General features: G+C 44.8%; 1 protein-coding gene across 1 annotated transcript in view; it reads right to left on the bottom strand.

Annotated features, from left to right (window-relative positions):
- The window catches only part of LOC147425105 (E3 ubiquitin-protein ligase UPL5-like), a 45,448-nt gene extending 30,281 nt beyond the window's left edge, over positions 1-15,167 (bottom strand). The window contains exon 1 of the mRNA XM_086499947.1: positions 12,347-15,167. Coding sequence (XP_086356073.1) covers positions 12,347-14,828 — 2,482 coding nt within the window. The 5' untranslated portion in view covers positions 14,829-15,167. The remainder of the gene's footprint in view (positions 1-12,346) is intronic.
- Between the last annotated feature and the right edge of the window lie 299 nt (positions 15,168-15,466).

Raw genomic sequence — 15,466 nt, 5'->3', positions numbered from 1 at the left:
TTGGGTCCTTGATGCAAAAACGCTAGGCATTTTGCTGTCTTGCTATGGAGGACTGCTAACACTAGGGCTGAAAATTGTCCTGCTGCGGTCAGCCAAAAACGCTAGGCCTTGCAGATGGCTAAAAACGCTAGATTTGTTGCGAGGGGAGGTCTTGCCTGTTGACCACCACTTGGTTCCTGCTGCCTCTCTGCCAAAAAGTGCTAGCGCTCGGTTTACTTATATACAAGCTCTGCTAATTTGCCCTACCCAGTTCCCAACAAAAATCACTTAAAAATAATAAGTGAAAATTGGCTAAAATAGGGAAAATAGGTCTATGCATTGTAAAAATGCTCCTGATGGGTTCTAATGGAAATCTGATGGTCATGTTGTGTGCAACCAGAGGATATGCATCTATTCTAAGTGTGTGGACATGCACGGTTTGCGAACAGACTCACAAAAGTGCAAGAACACTTCCTAGGCTAGACTGACTGAACTGGACTGAACCCTTGTCAAGAAGTAGCTTGTCCACATGCACATAGGGTTAGATGTGTCACGGTGAGTCCATGACATCCCCTCCTTTTCAAAGTGAGGTACTGATACCGAACTATAGAGATCGCCAACAGGGTCTGAAATCCTAGAAAGGACTCTTCGCCGGCCCACTCTGATGCGTGGGTCATGCGATACTTGAACTTCATAAAGGTCTGCAATGCCTTCTTCTTTGGGCCGGGCTGAAAGCGACACACAGTCATCTGCGTGTGGCTCCTTCCACTTTGCCAGACTTGCAGAAGTCATTTGAAGTATATTGTGATGCTTGTGGTCGTAGTCTGGGTGCGGTCTTAATGCAAGAAGGCCATGTCATTGCTTACGAGAGCCGATTGTTCTCTAGGCCGGAGATGACAGCACAGATTTATAAGAAAGAGCTGTTGGCGGTTATCCATGCTCTTTCTCAGTGGCGACATTACGTACTCGGAGCGGATTTTTCTGTCATTACAGACCATGAGAGTTTGCGCTACTACTTGTCACAGAAGCAGCTTTCGGAAATGCAACTGCGGTGGGCGAACATCTTGTCACAGTTTCACTTCCAGATTGTCCATGTTCAGAGACAGAAGAATGTGGTGGCACATGCTTTGTCTTGGAAGCCGTTGGTTCTGGCTATTTCCGCAATACATCATAGGAGCTTCGAGGATATGGTTGATCAGTATGCCACAGATACAGATTTTGCAGATATTTTCACGCGGATACGGGATGGGGAGACAGTAACAAGATACTCCATTCGGGAAGGCTACTTGATAAGAAAAACCATGTTGTGCGTTACACAACCGTTGAGGGAAAAGGTTATGACTGAATGCCATTGTCCACCTTTTACGGGTCACCGCGGCATTGCTACCACCATGAAGGGGGTAGAGAGATACTTCTTTTGGCTGAGACTCAAAAAGGATGTGGAAGAATTTGTGCACAGTTGCTTAGTATGCCAGAAGGTCAAGTTAGACAGGCATAAGGGACAGGGATTGGTATAGCCTTTACCCATACCCACCCGCCCCTGGGATACATGAACATACCCATTCCATGTAAAGTGACTCGAAAAATTCTAGTCTTCCTAAAAGACTGTGCATGCAATGTAGATGAACATATAGAAGGAGTGCCAGACCATTCATCGAACACACGCAAACAATGGAATCGAAACTTGTCTTGCTGATCTAAATCTATCAATTGTGGCAAATCACAATGGAAATGCCCATGCTTAATGCTCAATCTTTCTTGTGCTCTTTTGAGTACTGTGTCATGCCAAGGAAGAGACATTGAATGTGAATTCCTTGGGTGCAAATATTTCATCTTTTCATGAGTAATCCGCATGCATCCGTGCTCATTCATGAGTGAATCGTGCCCATCGTACAATATGGCATGCCTATGAAAAGGGATCACATAATGACGGTGACTAAAATACAGGAAATCATCACGAATAAAAACTCGAACAATGCGTGCTGACTAATCATTCGAACACAATACTTCCTGTGGGGTTCTTTGGACCTCGACTCAAGAGCCAAGATCGGTTCTTCGTGAGTGATCGGAATCTTCTTGTGGGTGTTCTTTGGACCTCGACTCGAGAGCCAAGATCGGTCCTTGGTGATTGATCGAATTTGCAATGAGGTTAGCTTCACTAGAAAAAGTATCAACTAACCCATCATCCTTGTGAACAATCACCTCTTGATCATACAAATCATCATGCTTGTGAGTAATCACATCTTGACTATGCAAATCATCATGCTTATCATTATCATCCAAATCATTATCATGCAATTCATCACGATCATCATTATCATGCAATTCTTTATGCTTATCATTATCATCCAAATCATCATGCAAATCATGTGTGACATGCTTTGGAGAAGAGCAGACTGAGAGAGTCTCCTTCTCACGAATCTCTTTAAGCTGCGCCTGCACATTAGAAAACAGTAAGTATAACAGTAAGATGGATGTTATTGTCATTTACTCTTGGTTACATCAATTTACATCCTATTTTGCGGTTGTGAAAAAGTCTGAAAATAACAAGGTTCTCTTGGCATCCATACATCTCACGGGTGATACCATCACTTAAAAGGATGAGTGGATGGAGAAGAAGCAAGAAGCCCACATGGCTGTCCATTCCGAGTCTCTCCTCGTTCCCCCTCTTGAGCTTAGTTGGGAGGAGTTCGCGGAGGATCTCTTGACTCACTTCTTACCTTCACAGTACCTGAAGCAATTGAAGGAGAATTCTCGGGCTTCGTCTCAACAAGGTAAACCTGTGATGTTGTATGCTAACCATGTATCGTAGTTAGGTCGACGATTGCAGAAATCGGATGAGAAAAGGTTATAGGCTTTTCTCTTTGGATTGGACCACTCGATCAAGTTTGATGTGGAAGCAGGTGATCCAAAGACATTGCAAGATGCTATACGCTTGGCTCAACTCCAAGAGATGGAGCACAACAAGGGTAAGTTGAAGACGGCCTCAAGTAATGGTAACTCTTCTTCTCATGACTCGTCTAAGGACAAAGATGGGAATTGTTATGTCCCGCTCACAGGAGAGGGAATCTAGCCCAGATGCCGTCGGGATGGGCGTCCAGTGTCCGGGCGGACGTAGTGCGAACACGGCCATTGTGGCCGGCCATTATTATAAAAGGGAGGCCAAGGCCTCATTTGCAGTTATCGACCCCCACTGGCAGAGTGCCAGTGGTTAGCCCGCGAAGCTAGGAGTGAGCGAGGTCACCTCAAGGAGGTGAGGCCGGGTGGTATGGGACGCTCGGTCTTACAGGTGCACGCCTACGTCCTCGGACGCTGGCCCCAGCACGGGGGAGCTGCCGGATGGTGGCTATGGTCGGGTGGTTCGTCCGACGCGTATCTGTAGGCGGTTCGTGTGGCCGGGAGATCCATCTCCTCGTTCGTTTCAGGAATGGTAACCATAAGAACTCTTTCAATTCTTCTTCTAATCTAATTCTCCATCCCAATCTCAATCTAAGGGCGGTAAATCTAAGCATAAGGGTAAAGGAAAAATCTGATAAACCTAAACTCACACCTGGTTAAAAAGATTGCTCAAGGAGATTTAGGTGGTCGATTAAGTGAGGAAGAACAAGCATTGTATGCAAAGGAACATAGGTGTTTTCATTGTCACGTAGTAGGTCACATGAAAAGGGAATGTCCTAAGAAAGAATCTAACAAGGAAACCTCTACTGCATCAACTTCTGATGCTACCTCTCATGTGAATGCTATGAGTGTGGTAGAGCAAGAAGCTAAGCAGGAGGGGATTTTTGAAGAGGATAAACTCATAAAATGTTATGAACATGTTAATGGTCAAAAGGTCATTGTGTTGTTTGACTCTGGAAGTTCTCAAGATAGTGAATCTCTTGTGAAACGTGCACGTCTTCAAACTTCTCCCATCCCCACCCTCCCGGTACAAGGATTCTATGAAGGCATGGACGCTTCGATTTTTCAAGAATGTGATGATGTCAAGTTGATCATTCAACAAACCAATTTACTCGTCGTTCTATAGTCTCTAAACTTGCAAGATGTGATATCATTTTGGGCATTAAGTGGTTTCGCATGTTTAAACCCATTAGCGATTGGGAGAAGCTCACGTTTCTCATCAAAGATGACGTGTCGCAGCCCGTCCTCAATCGAGGCGAGAGCGGTATTCCCTCTCATCTTTCATGTCCAAGCAAACAGAGAGCTACGTCGAGGAGTCCAAGCGACGATCGTCTATGTCAACCCCCATCAAGGAACTTAGGTATTCCTAGCAGGTATAGTGAAGGTTTTGTTAAGGTCAATTCGGTGTTTTCCCATGATCATCATTCGCCTACAAACCCTCCCATCGACCTAGGAACATTGTCTCCGACCAATTGCATAACAAAGAACATGTAGGTAAAAAAATTTCTTCATCGGATAAAGAGAAGCCAAAACCAGGTAATTTCTTATTTAGGAGGCTTCGCCCTCCCAAGGTACGGTCTTTTTTGTTTACCAATTCTCTTTGTTCGTAAGAAATCAAACTCATTTCAGTTTTGTGTGGATTTCAGAGCACTCAAGTCAAAGCTGGTCAAATTCCGATAGCCGAGACCTCACATGGCCGTTCCTTTGGAGCGTCCACAAGAGGCACAACCAGTTTCCAAAGTGGACCTGTCGAGTTGCCACCACAAGGGTGGCCTTCCAAGGAGCAATCCAAAAGAACCACCACCGGAGATCATTGTTCCAGTCAAAGTCACCAAGTCGAAGCGTTTTCGAATGCCTCCCACTCAGTTTGGCAATAAGAAGGAAGCAAAGCAATATTTCCTCAAATTCAAGGATTGAGAGACACATGAAGCAGCGTGGGTGGACGAAGAATTCTTCACCGATTACCCGGATTTGCTAGCCTCATACAAAGAGGCCATGGAGATCGATACCCGTACCTCACCTTAAGCAAAAGAGGATATCACGTGCACATGGCTCTGTGTGCCACGAAGACATACTTCATCGACTTCCAAAGCCAGTTTTCCCCTTCTTCCTAGATAGAGATGTCTAGAATCCTAGGAGGATTACTACATACAATTTTGTGAGCCTGTTTGCAAGACCTGCATGTCCGGACAAATCCATTAGATTAGGTTTTCCAGTTTTGGAACCCTCTTGCATAAATGGCTTGTATACGCATTTTGCCAAATGTTATTACACTACGGTAGGCATCTGGCATGACAAGCATGTAGTTCTAGGATGGAGGAATCCAACGTGCCCGACCGCGCGTCGATCGGATTCCCAGGTGCGCGGATGTGCAACAGTTGCACCCAGATTTGGACCCCCCTAACCTATTTTAAATAAATCATTTTGATGATTTATTTGTTGGAATTGGTGGACGGTTTGCCCGACCCGGATAATAACCAATACTTAAGCAACATGAGCCTGGCCTTTTGAGGCAAGAGAAGAAGCGCAAGTGGAAGCAGCAGTCTAGCGCCAGAAGAGCACAAACCTGCCAACGTTTTGCTCAGCTTGGTCAGCCAGCGTTTACAGCAGCAACACATTAGCGTTTTCAGCCTGAATTCAACCTGGCGTTTTGGGACAACAGCGTTTCAAGTTTGCAACCCTAGTTAGCAATTTCAGCCCTTCTCAGCAGCGTTTACTGTTTTCAGCCCTTCCTTGCGACGGAATCTCTCAAGAAACTATCTGCACGTGTTTCCCGTTGCGGTCCGGTACTTCAGCAGCCCATTGAGCCTCCCCTCAACAATTCCCTCGTTGGCTTCGAGTGCTCCATTGCTGTCCATCATCAGCCTCATCGAGATCTGCGTTTTCATCCCATCATTCTTCTCACATCAGAAGTGCAAATCATCCCGTGGTGGTCATTCGCAATTCCCACATCGAGAAGGATCCAAGGTGCATTAAATCAACCCCGGAGGTGCCTCTTCTTGAGGAGTTAACGCGGTGATTTGTCGTCATCGAGTCAGTAGAGTCTGCATTGAGGTATTGCATTGTGTATACATACATTCCATTTACGCAATCTAAAGCAAATAACCACATCGGTAACGGTGTGGGGGGCCCATGAGAGGGTTGGTTGGGACCCTATCGGGTGTCGCTCTCTTCTTCTCTCTCTTTGTCTCTCCCTCTACACATCTCTATTGCATTCTCTCAATCCCTCTCTTCAAGGGAAAGTAAAAAGAACCATCATTCAAGCATAAAGCATTCACTAACGCAAGGAAAGAAGTTGAAGGATTTTGTGGAAAGTGTAAAACTAGATCTTCACCATTTCAATTCCACTGCACTTGACACAAAGTGAATCGCGAACTAACATCCCACAGAAAGGAACAAACATCAATACTGAGACTGCAGCTAAAACCACAAGATCAAGAGACCCTACACCAAGCTCTATGAGAGAAGAACAAGGTGTTGTAAAATGGAATTTGCCTACAATAACACGATACACTCTTCGACGAGGAAGGAACCATTTGAGATTGTGAAAGGTGCTACGAAGGTTCCACCCTTCCTAAGCACAAAAGATAAAATTTTTGAAGCGGATGATTATTCGCGAGACTTAGATACGGCTTTTGCCAAGGTTCGCGAGACTTTGCAGAAATCTCAAGAATGACAGAAAAAGGCAACGCATCGCCATTGTCGCGACTTGAAATTGAAGGAGGATGATTGGGTGCTCTTACGTTTTTAGAAGGCACGCCTGAGAAGAAAAAGGGAAAGGAGAGGCTTTTTCCAAAGCTTAGTATGCGATACTACGGACCTTTCCAGATCTCACTGAAAAGATAAATGATGTCTACTTCAGACTGAAACTGCCTGATACTTGGAGGATTTACAATGCATTTTATGTGAGTCTCTTGAAACCTTTTAAAGGTGATGTGCCTGATGATGGGGAGCCTGATGAGCAACCCGAAGTGGAAGAAAACGAGGAGATCCTTGTTCCTGAACAGATTTTGGCACATAAGGATACGAAGAATAAAGATAAAGTCCGAAGGCAGTTCTTGGTTAAGTTCAAGAACTATCCAGCATTGGATGCGAAGTGGATGGAGGAGGAGGACCTGGCAAATACTCCTCAGATTCTGAAACTTTACATCGAGGCTTTTGGTTTAGCATAGTCTACTCCAAATGGAACCAAGAATTCAGCTTGGCCGGAGATCTGGTGCAGTGGGATGCACAAGAGGGGAGTCACTCCGCTCCTTTGTCAACAGATGCCTTGATTTAGATACTAGAGTCACTGATGTCTCTTTGAGCTTCAGGGATACTGAAAGCTAACAATATTCTGCTGTATGACTTTATGAAATGAAATTCCTGATTATGATACTGATTTGTTCTTGACTTCTTTTTGAGTGCAAGAGCTGATAAACGAAATACTGCAACATTTTGGTCTGATTGATCTCGAATAGACGTGGTTGCAATAGGGGTTAGTCAATCGGACATCGATGAGGTCCCGATTGGATCTAGATGCGATTGCTAGCTACATTGCCGATAAATCATGGTCTAAGATCCAAATGAATGTTGAATGTCATGTGATATCCTGTGATGTCTAGTGATGTCCTGTGATGTGACTGTCGATTGGTACATGTGCTAGATGTGTGTTCCTAGTACGTAGGTACTAACAATCACAGTCTACTAAGACGGTTTATGGCCTCTGTCTGTTTTGTAGGCATAATCGAGGGCGATTACAATGCTTTCAAGAGGGGGGTATGTCACAAAGTGATCACGTGGCTGCCCGAGAGGAAACCCTAACCCTGACTGCTGCTGAAAACCCTAAATCTGGAAACCCTAACCCTAAAACCTGCAAACCCTAAAATCTGCCAAAAACCCTAACCCCAACCCTAACCCTAAAAGGGTAGCAGGGCTGAACTCTCGAAAAAAGCACAGACATGATGACGTGGCAGGATCCCGCTTTTTGCGGCGCCAAAAAAGGGAGATTTCCGGAAATTAGCGTGGCCAGCTTTTTATGCTACACAATCTCAGAGAAAGAGTGAGAGAAAGCCTTTTGCATTATTCTTGAAACTCAAGAGAGAGTTTGGGAGAGAAAAGGAAAACCTTGCTTTTATTTTTGGGCTTTTGAATTGAAGCTTTTGGGGCTCTGCTTTTGGCATCCCTTGTAAAATAAATAAGTGGTTTGGGCTCCCACTCTGCCGAGCATCTGGACGCAGAGTCTGAGAGAGAGACCCGAACCACTCTTGTACTTTGAACTGATTAATACATAGAAATACCGAGAGGGGCGCCAGTCTTTGGAGCCAATATCTCTAGACACGGAACTCTGTCGGGCCAGTGCAAATCTATTGTGAACTGCGAACTGTTTTGAAGTGGTTATTTAGTGCTATCGTGATTGATTCTTGACTTGGAGTACCCAAGTCTATTACAAAATCACCCGAGAACTGGGTTACATTGCATTTTTGGATGTGGGCCCAGTGATGAAAGATGATCAAATGACTAGTGAGAGTCCAATGGAAGCATCTCCTAAAATTTAGGAAACTCCTATTTTGGGCCATGAAATTTGTTTGCATCATTAGCTCCAGAATGACATGAGGAACATTTTATTACTCTGCCGCTAAGTCAATTGAGCAACCGATTGAGATATTTTTAGACCAAAAGATACAAAACGGGAAAACCATGCATTAGTGCCACTTGGCACATTTTTGGGCATTTTCCACCTTGAGAGAGAGAGAGAGAGAGAGAGAGAGAAACGTTGAAATAAACGTGGGGCTGCATCTTTCATCCGCAAGGTGGATTGTTGCAGGTATCAAAGCTATTGTATGCAAGCTTTCCCTCTCATGTACAGTGTAGTGCAAGAGGTGATGTCTTGCACACTCTACACTGCTCTCTCTCCCCTCTGTGCAGTTATGTGATGCCCCACAAGAGGGTTCTTCATTTGACCTATGTACAGTTGTGTGGTCTTATGCTTCTGTGCCGAGGCAAGAGCCTCTTTGAGCAGGAACAGGAGTAGCTAATTGCTACTCCAAAAGCGGGCACCGGTGAGGGTGATAACCTCACCTTACAGGTGCATTTTCAATGTTGGTTATGCTCTGTTTTTAGACTATTTTGCAGCCGTATGAATGCCAGAAGCATTGGGAACAATGTCCCACTGTTATCTAGGACTGTTTAGGGCTGAAAACAGGGTAAAAACCAGTAAATACAGCGAGCTGTAATTGCTGTTTTTGGGCCAAAAACAGAGGGTTTATGTCCTTGGAAGCGAGTTCCAGCAAGGGGATTTGTTCAAGGCAAGTTTTGGGGCTGTTATGCTACCAAAATTTTGCAAGAACAAGTGTGATCTAGTTGGATACAGGTGAAGATCCCCAAGACTCTAGAGTTTTGTAACTTTACCCTCTAAAGGAATAAAGTGATACCGAAAGGGACGCCAGTTTTTGGGACCTACAGGTTGTCAAGCATCTGCTCGGGGCATTCTAGCTTCCAAGTCGTGTGTGCTTTGAAGTGTTAATTCCCGTTATAGGTTCCTTCTGCAAGGTTTTTCTGTGTGTTAAAGCTTAAAGTAAAGTTTCGGGTGAAAGCCAAAGTGTACAACCCTACGGGCCAGTTTCAATCCCACTGTGCCAGAAGCTACACTTCGCACGAAAAATGTTGTGTAATTTCATGCAAAAAAAAATTCTTGACAGTTTGCCAAGTCCTTGGAGTGTGTGGCTTGGTAGTTATAGACATCCACCACTGCATGGCACTATCTCTAAGAGGAGCGATGGCTCGAGAGATCTTTTATTATTCTGATTAGTTCCCCATGGCATAGATGTCAAACTACTGCAGAAACCGTATCTCTCTCTCTCTCTCTCTCTCTCTCTCTCTCTCTCTCTCTCTCTCTCTCTCTCTCTCTCTCTCTCTCTCTCTCTCTCTCTCTCTCTCTCTCTCTCTCTAAAAAATCTTGTGAAATCTGGAAGCCCCATCTTGCTCTGTCTACTCTTAGAAGGACAGGTATGCTTTCAAAAAAGCTCACAATTGAAGCTCTGATACCTCTGTAACGGGAGGGCACCACGTGGCAACAGAAAAGAACAAACTAAACAGAATTTAAATGCTTCAAAGCAACGGAACTGAAAGAGATACACTGCACACGAGACACGGAGTCGCAGAGTTCCACCCCAAGAGGGCACTAGCCCCAAACTGTGGCGGTCCCTTTCAGTATTTCTTTATATTGCTTGAACTCAGTACAAAGTCGACAACATTCCTCTGCATCTCCACGTGGAAGCATGCCAAAGAGTGAGCCTTTAGCACATATTTAAAGGTCCTTGATCTACCAAAAGCAGTTTACGTGAAAAGCACCATATCCAAAAGCATCTAGTCTCAAAAGCTAACGCCCAAAGCTGCCAACGCATTTCATGAAAATCCGTACAAGTCCCACGTCATCAACACTTACGCAAGTTTTTGTATGTGTGTGTGTGACTCCTTTATTTTAGGCCCCATCGGACGGGGTCCCATATGTTGTTGGGAGTTAGGATTTTTAATCCTAACACTACTTTAATGATTGGGCCACTCGACGAGACTTTGTAAGTTAGGTGAGTCCTGCTTCTGCTACTTCTACTAGGGTTTAGGCCCCTCGGCCAAGACTTGCAAGTTGGCCAAGGTTAGGGCTAGGGTGCCCAACCCTCTAGGTCTTCAGTGGCTTGACACATCGGCAACTTGTGACAGGACCCCTTATGCACCACATTGTTTTGTATTTGCTTGGGAGTTCTTCAACTTATTAATAAGTAACATGATGGTATTAATTTACCAAGTCGTGGGGTTTTTCTCAAGCCTTGCCCGAACCAGCATAATTACATATATAAGTGACCTCAGGGGGCACCCTTGGAGCGCCTCTTATTAGGAGTTCTTCAACTTATTAATAACATATTGGTATAGATTTACCAAGTCGTGGGGTTTTTCTCAAGCCTTGCCCGAACCAGCATAATTACATATATAAGTGACCTTAGGTTAGGGGGCACCCTTGGAGCATCAGAAGTCAATACACCACACTATGGGCAGCTAGCCCATCAGTACCATCGGCATTCATGGCGTTTTTGCACCTTCAAGCTCTGGCATTTCCAGACCCCCAGATCAGCCCAACGTTTTTGCATTTCACAGCCACCCATTACCAGATCAGCCCTAGCGACAGCAAATTCCAGCCATAGCCCAGCAAATCAGCCCAAGGAACAGCCTGTTTGGACCACCAGGACGTGGGAACGCGTTCTTGCACGGCTGAAACAACTGCCCTAGAGTAATGGAGCCAAAAATTGCATACTTGAAGCGTGTTTTGCACCTCCCGTTCCGCATTCTTCAACCCCATTCCCATTTCGGAAACACCCCCCCCCCCCCCAAAATCCGCATTCCTGTTCCCTGTTCCATGTAGCTTTGAAATCAATCCGCATTCCTGTTCCCTGTTCCATGTAGCTTTGAAATCTGCTCCTTGTCGTACATCTTGTGGCTACACATGCAGGAGTGGTCCCTACACACCAAGCTGCCCACAATTCTCCTAATCTTCATCTCCTTGGGGCTGCTGCTAAAGCCCCTTGACAGAGGTTTTGACTGGTAAGAGGGCTGCCCGGTGTTGAACTCTGCTCCAGAGGAAGTTCTACCATGAGTTGTTTGTGTCAAGGTGGCTGCTCATACTAGAAAAGAGGTTTCACCCCGACTCACTTTTCCCCTGCCACTTTGACACACCTAGCCTCGATATTCATGCGGGCAGTCATTCCATTGCAGGTCTCTTGCATACCTGTGTTATGCCATATTGGTAAGCTGGGGCAGTAGCTCTAGCATTAAACCTCTCTCACTCTCTTGCTATGTGTTTGTTGCTATACACTGTGCTCCTCTCCATTGCAGGTCTCTTGCATACCTGTGTTATGGCATATTGGTAAGCTGGGGCAGTAGCTCTAGCATTAAACCTATCTATCTATCTATCTATCTATCTATCTATATATATATATATATATATATATATATATCTGTGTGTGTGTGTGTTTGTTGCTATACACTGTGCTCCTCTCATCTCTCTTTTATACCTGGCCGCAAGGAGTAGCAAAAATTGTATACCTTCATAAAAAATATGGCCAGGAGGCCAACAATAACAGTAGCACTCCTCTTTACATTGCTTGATGATCCTAATTCATTTGTTTAAAAATCAAACTGACACCACAAACCAGAAAGTTCAACTACGTGATATTCAAAGTTGATAGTCAAGCCCTGTAAAACACTTCATAGTGTGTCAAAGATGTCGATTCACCCACCTGATGCGAGGTGATGCTAACCAGCATGGCCAACATAACCACTTGCCTTCCTTTGGTAAAACAACTAAATCTTACTCTTAAGGCCCCAGTTCATCATTGCAGAAAATCATAAACCCTATCTTAATCTCACAGGATTGTAGAAGTGATTTTTAAAGCTAAAGCAGAAAGGCCAAAAAAATGCATATCTGTAAGACACTTACCAGCATTGGGAAAAACCCTTCGGCCATCCGTTAAGCAGGACTTGAAAAGAGCATTCTGCGGATTAAAAATTTCCCGGCAAACTAAAAAAAACCATTCCCTTAAAACTCCAGGTCCTGTTGCTTCCTCTGAAATAAACTCCAAAGAGATTCCCCCTTGCAAGGCATCCGGGTCAGCATACGCTAGCATCTCAAAAGACTCTGAAAGTAAACTTGATCTTGTCACTGCAATCTCCTGCCTTTCCTCATGATCATCTTGTGGCTCTGGTAGCATTGCCATGGCCAGCTTTCTTTTGGACTCAAAATTTAGCACTTGCTTGTAGTCAAGTAACCAAGAATGGTCATCCTGCCATCGTGAGTGCTTGACCAGCATATTTAAAGTGATTTGATGTGTCTGGACCATTGCTAGAAGTTCAGTGAAAGCATCCCCATAAACTCTCACAACGGAATTAAGCCCTTTTAAAATTATTAGAAAAGGAGCCCACCAGAAAGTTTTTTCATCCAAAATCCCAGAGGTTTGAGTGGGTCGAATAGCTGCCAAACAACCATCAACTGCTTGAAGCAGTTCTTGGAAAAGTCGTTGCAGCCATTTTTGGGAACCTATGGAAAATTCTGCACTATCTTTGGCTTTGTCGTCCCCTGCAGCTTCCAAACAGATAGGAGTATGCTCTGCTTCCTTAGGCATGCAAGTAAGTTGTCCATATATAGGACCCGTTTTGACCACATCGTTCTCACTCCCTCCAAATGAGCAAGAATCCCCAGAATCCTTCAATGCTTCGAAAGCTTTGCACAGCAGTGTTACAAAGGCTGTGAAATCCTGACCATCTTTGACATAAGTAGACATATGGGAAGACCTTCCCTTGGTACTGTACTGTGTTGCAGTCCAACGCAAATTGGAAATAAGGCTTACTGATAGTTCATTGACAAAAGGGGAAAAATCATTAACAATTGCATCGGCCTTAACATCTTGAAAAAAAGAACTGCCCTGAACAGGACCAGTCATATCCAGCAAACAGGCAAGGGCATTGCGGCAGACTGGATACAGTGAATGGGCAGGCGCGCTTTTTGCAAGTAACTTGCAGAAGTCAAGTAGAACAGGAACGCAGTAGCTGTGCAGCTGAGCAGGTAGACAGTCTTCATTTGTACAGAAAAACAGCCTAATGGATTCTTCAGCTGTTTCGCCATTGGACTCAATGGGAGAAAGAAGTAGCATGATTAGTGCAGAAGTAGCTCCTGCTAGTTGGAAAATCTGCATATGCTCAGAAAAAGAAGCAGATTTTGTGGCCATTTTAAAAAAGTCTTTTACACAAGCCCGTATGCTGAGCTGAGCCTGAATCAAGTTGTACCTGGCCTCTCCATCTTCGTTGCCCATGGAACATATTCCTCTGATGGTGGCAACAAGATCATTGATAAGCTGCCATGAATGAGGAAGGGCAGTACTCCGCATTCGAGCAACCAAGTGCAAAGTGGCATCATTTGTGATGTGGCAGTCTGCCAAAGTCTGGTCCTGTTGAAGCTGCCTCCCAAAATAGATTAGCCTTTGCTCTGACAATGGCAGTCCAGTTTTGAGAGATATCTGCCTATGGACAGACTCAATTGTATCGGAGGCATTCCCGTAAAGAACGATAGTGCGACCATCCATATATGTTTTGACAAAAAACTGCAGTAGCATGTTGAAACGCCGTCCATTGTCTAGGTTCTTGCCATTCTCATCAGATGAGCCCAACCCAATCTCTTCAATGCTAACAGTAGTTTCTTGACACACTGCATCCATGCAATGCTCTGGCCTTGCCTTCTGAGCGGCTTCTGGCTCAGAAAACTGCGGACTTTTGAGAATAGCAGTCTCAGACTTCATTTTCCCTGATTCAGAACTCATGCAATCTGATAAATCTACAGCCCATAAATCTTCAGTACCTAGCTCCATTATTTCCAAATGACTTGAGAACTCCTTGCTGAGCTTGTTGGTGCTAAATTCCTCAGCAAGGGAAGCCAAACCTGTGTTAATGTCCAGATTAGGAACTTTTGAAGTTTCCCTTCCTAGGCTAAGGTCTAGATTGCAATTGATTTCAGGAAGGGTGACCAAATTTTCATCCATGTGTAAATCTCTCACTTCTTCAAGGCTTTGGGCCCTCTCACAAATGAAAGAATCACATGCATCAATGTAATCATCCCTACTTTCTCGTCTTATTCGCGCTTGAGAAGCAGATGAGCTATCTGCTCCAAGCTCAAGCTCTTCAAGCTTTCTCTTCACAGGAATCATCCTGATGATCGAATGCCTACTTTGCCATAAACCTGTGGAAACTCTCTCTGTCACAGAATCCTTCTCTTCTGCAGCTGCTGAAGAGTTTCTTATCGAAGCCTGCATAGATCGCTCATTTCCTTGCTGCTCCATACCCCCGTCCTCTTTACTGCAAGAGCTTATCGCAGAATGCTTGAGATGAGAGAGAAATCTCCAGAATGTGTTGGCCAAGCACGAAAGAACCATCTATGTTGAGCTTTCGGGTGTGGTGTAGCAGTTCAATGAGCGTGCAGGTAGAAATACTTACCCCATCGCTAACGCGACGAGAGGAGGAGGAGGGGCTCCATTTTTAGGGTGTCAAGGGGAAGTAGTTATCGTCATCGCCAGTAAGGAGTGACCATAATGCGTGTGGAAAACGCAGGTCTGAACAAGGAAAAGATCTGCGAAATGAAATCGGAAGAAGTGCACCGAAGAAATAAATGCACGGGGGACGAAGCGGATGGTAGAGTGAAGCGCCCTGCAAGGAAGGGCGTGAAGCAGCGGCAACGGGGGAGCTCGGGTGCCTGCAGAAGTAAAACAAGAAATGGAGAAGGGTTAATGGAGGAGGATTTTAGAGAAAGCTGCAGGGACGTAGGCTGACGAGGCAAGCGTCCAGGTGCCAGATCAGCAAACGGCACTTGGAAAGCTAAGATTTGGCGGGACCTTTGGTGCTGCGGAAGTCCCCATATGTTGCACCTACACTCATGAATCTTGATGAAATAAATCATAGGGTTATCTTGTCGTATCTCATTTGAGCCAGCTTCCAATTCTGGGACTAATAACAATCTGATTTGACGAAAGAGCAGCGCAATTCTAGAATCGCTTGTCTTTTTCGGCGGTTGTAG

The sequence above is a fragment of the Adiantum capillus-veneris genome, chromosome 25 (assembly GCF_014529385.1).
Source record: "Adiantum capillus-veneris isolate H3 chromosome 25, ASM1452938v2, whole genome shotgun sequence".
Lineage (NCBI taxonomy): Eukaryota > Viridiplantae > Streptophyta > Polypodiopsida > Polypodiales > Pteridaceae > Adiantum > Adiantum capillus-veneris.
This window is presented reverse-complemented; position numbering and strand designations above follow the sequence as displayed.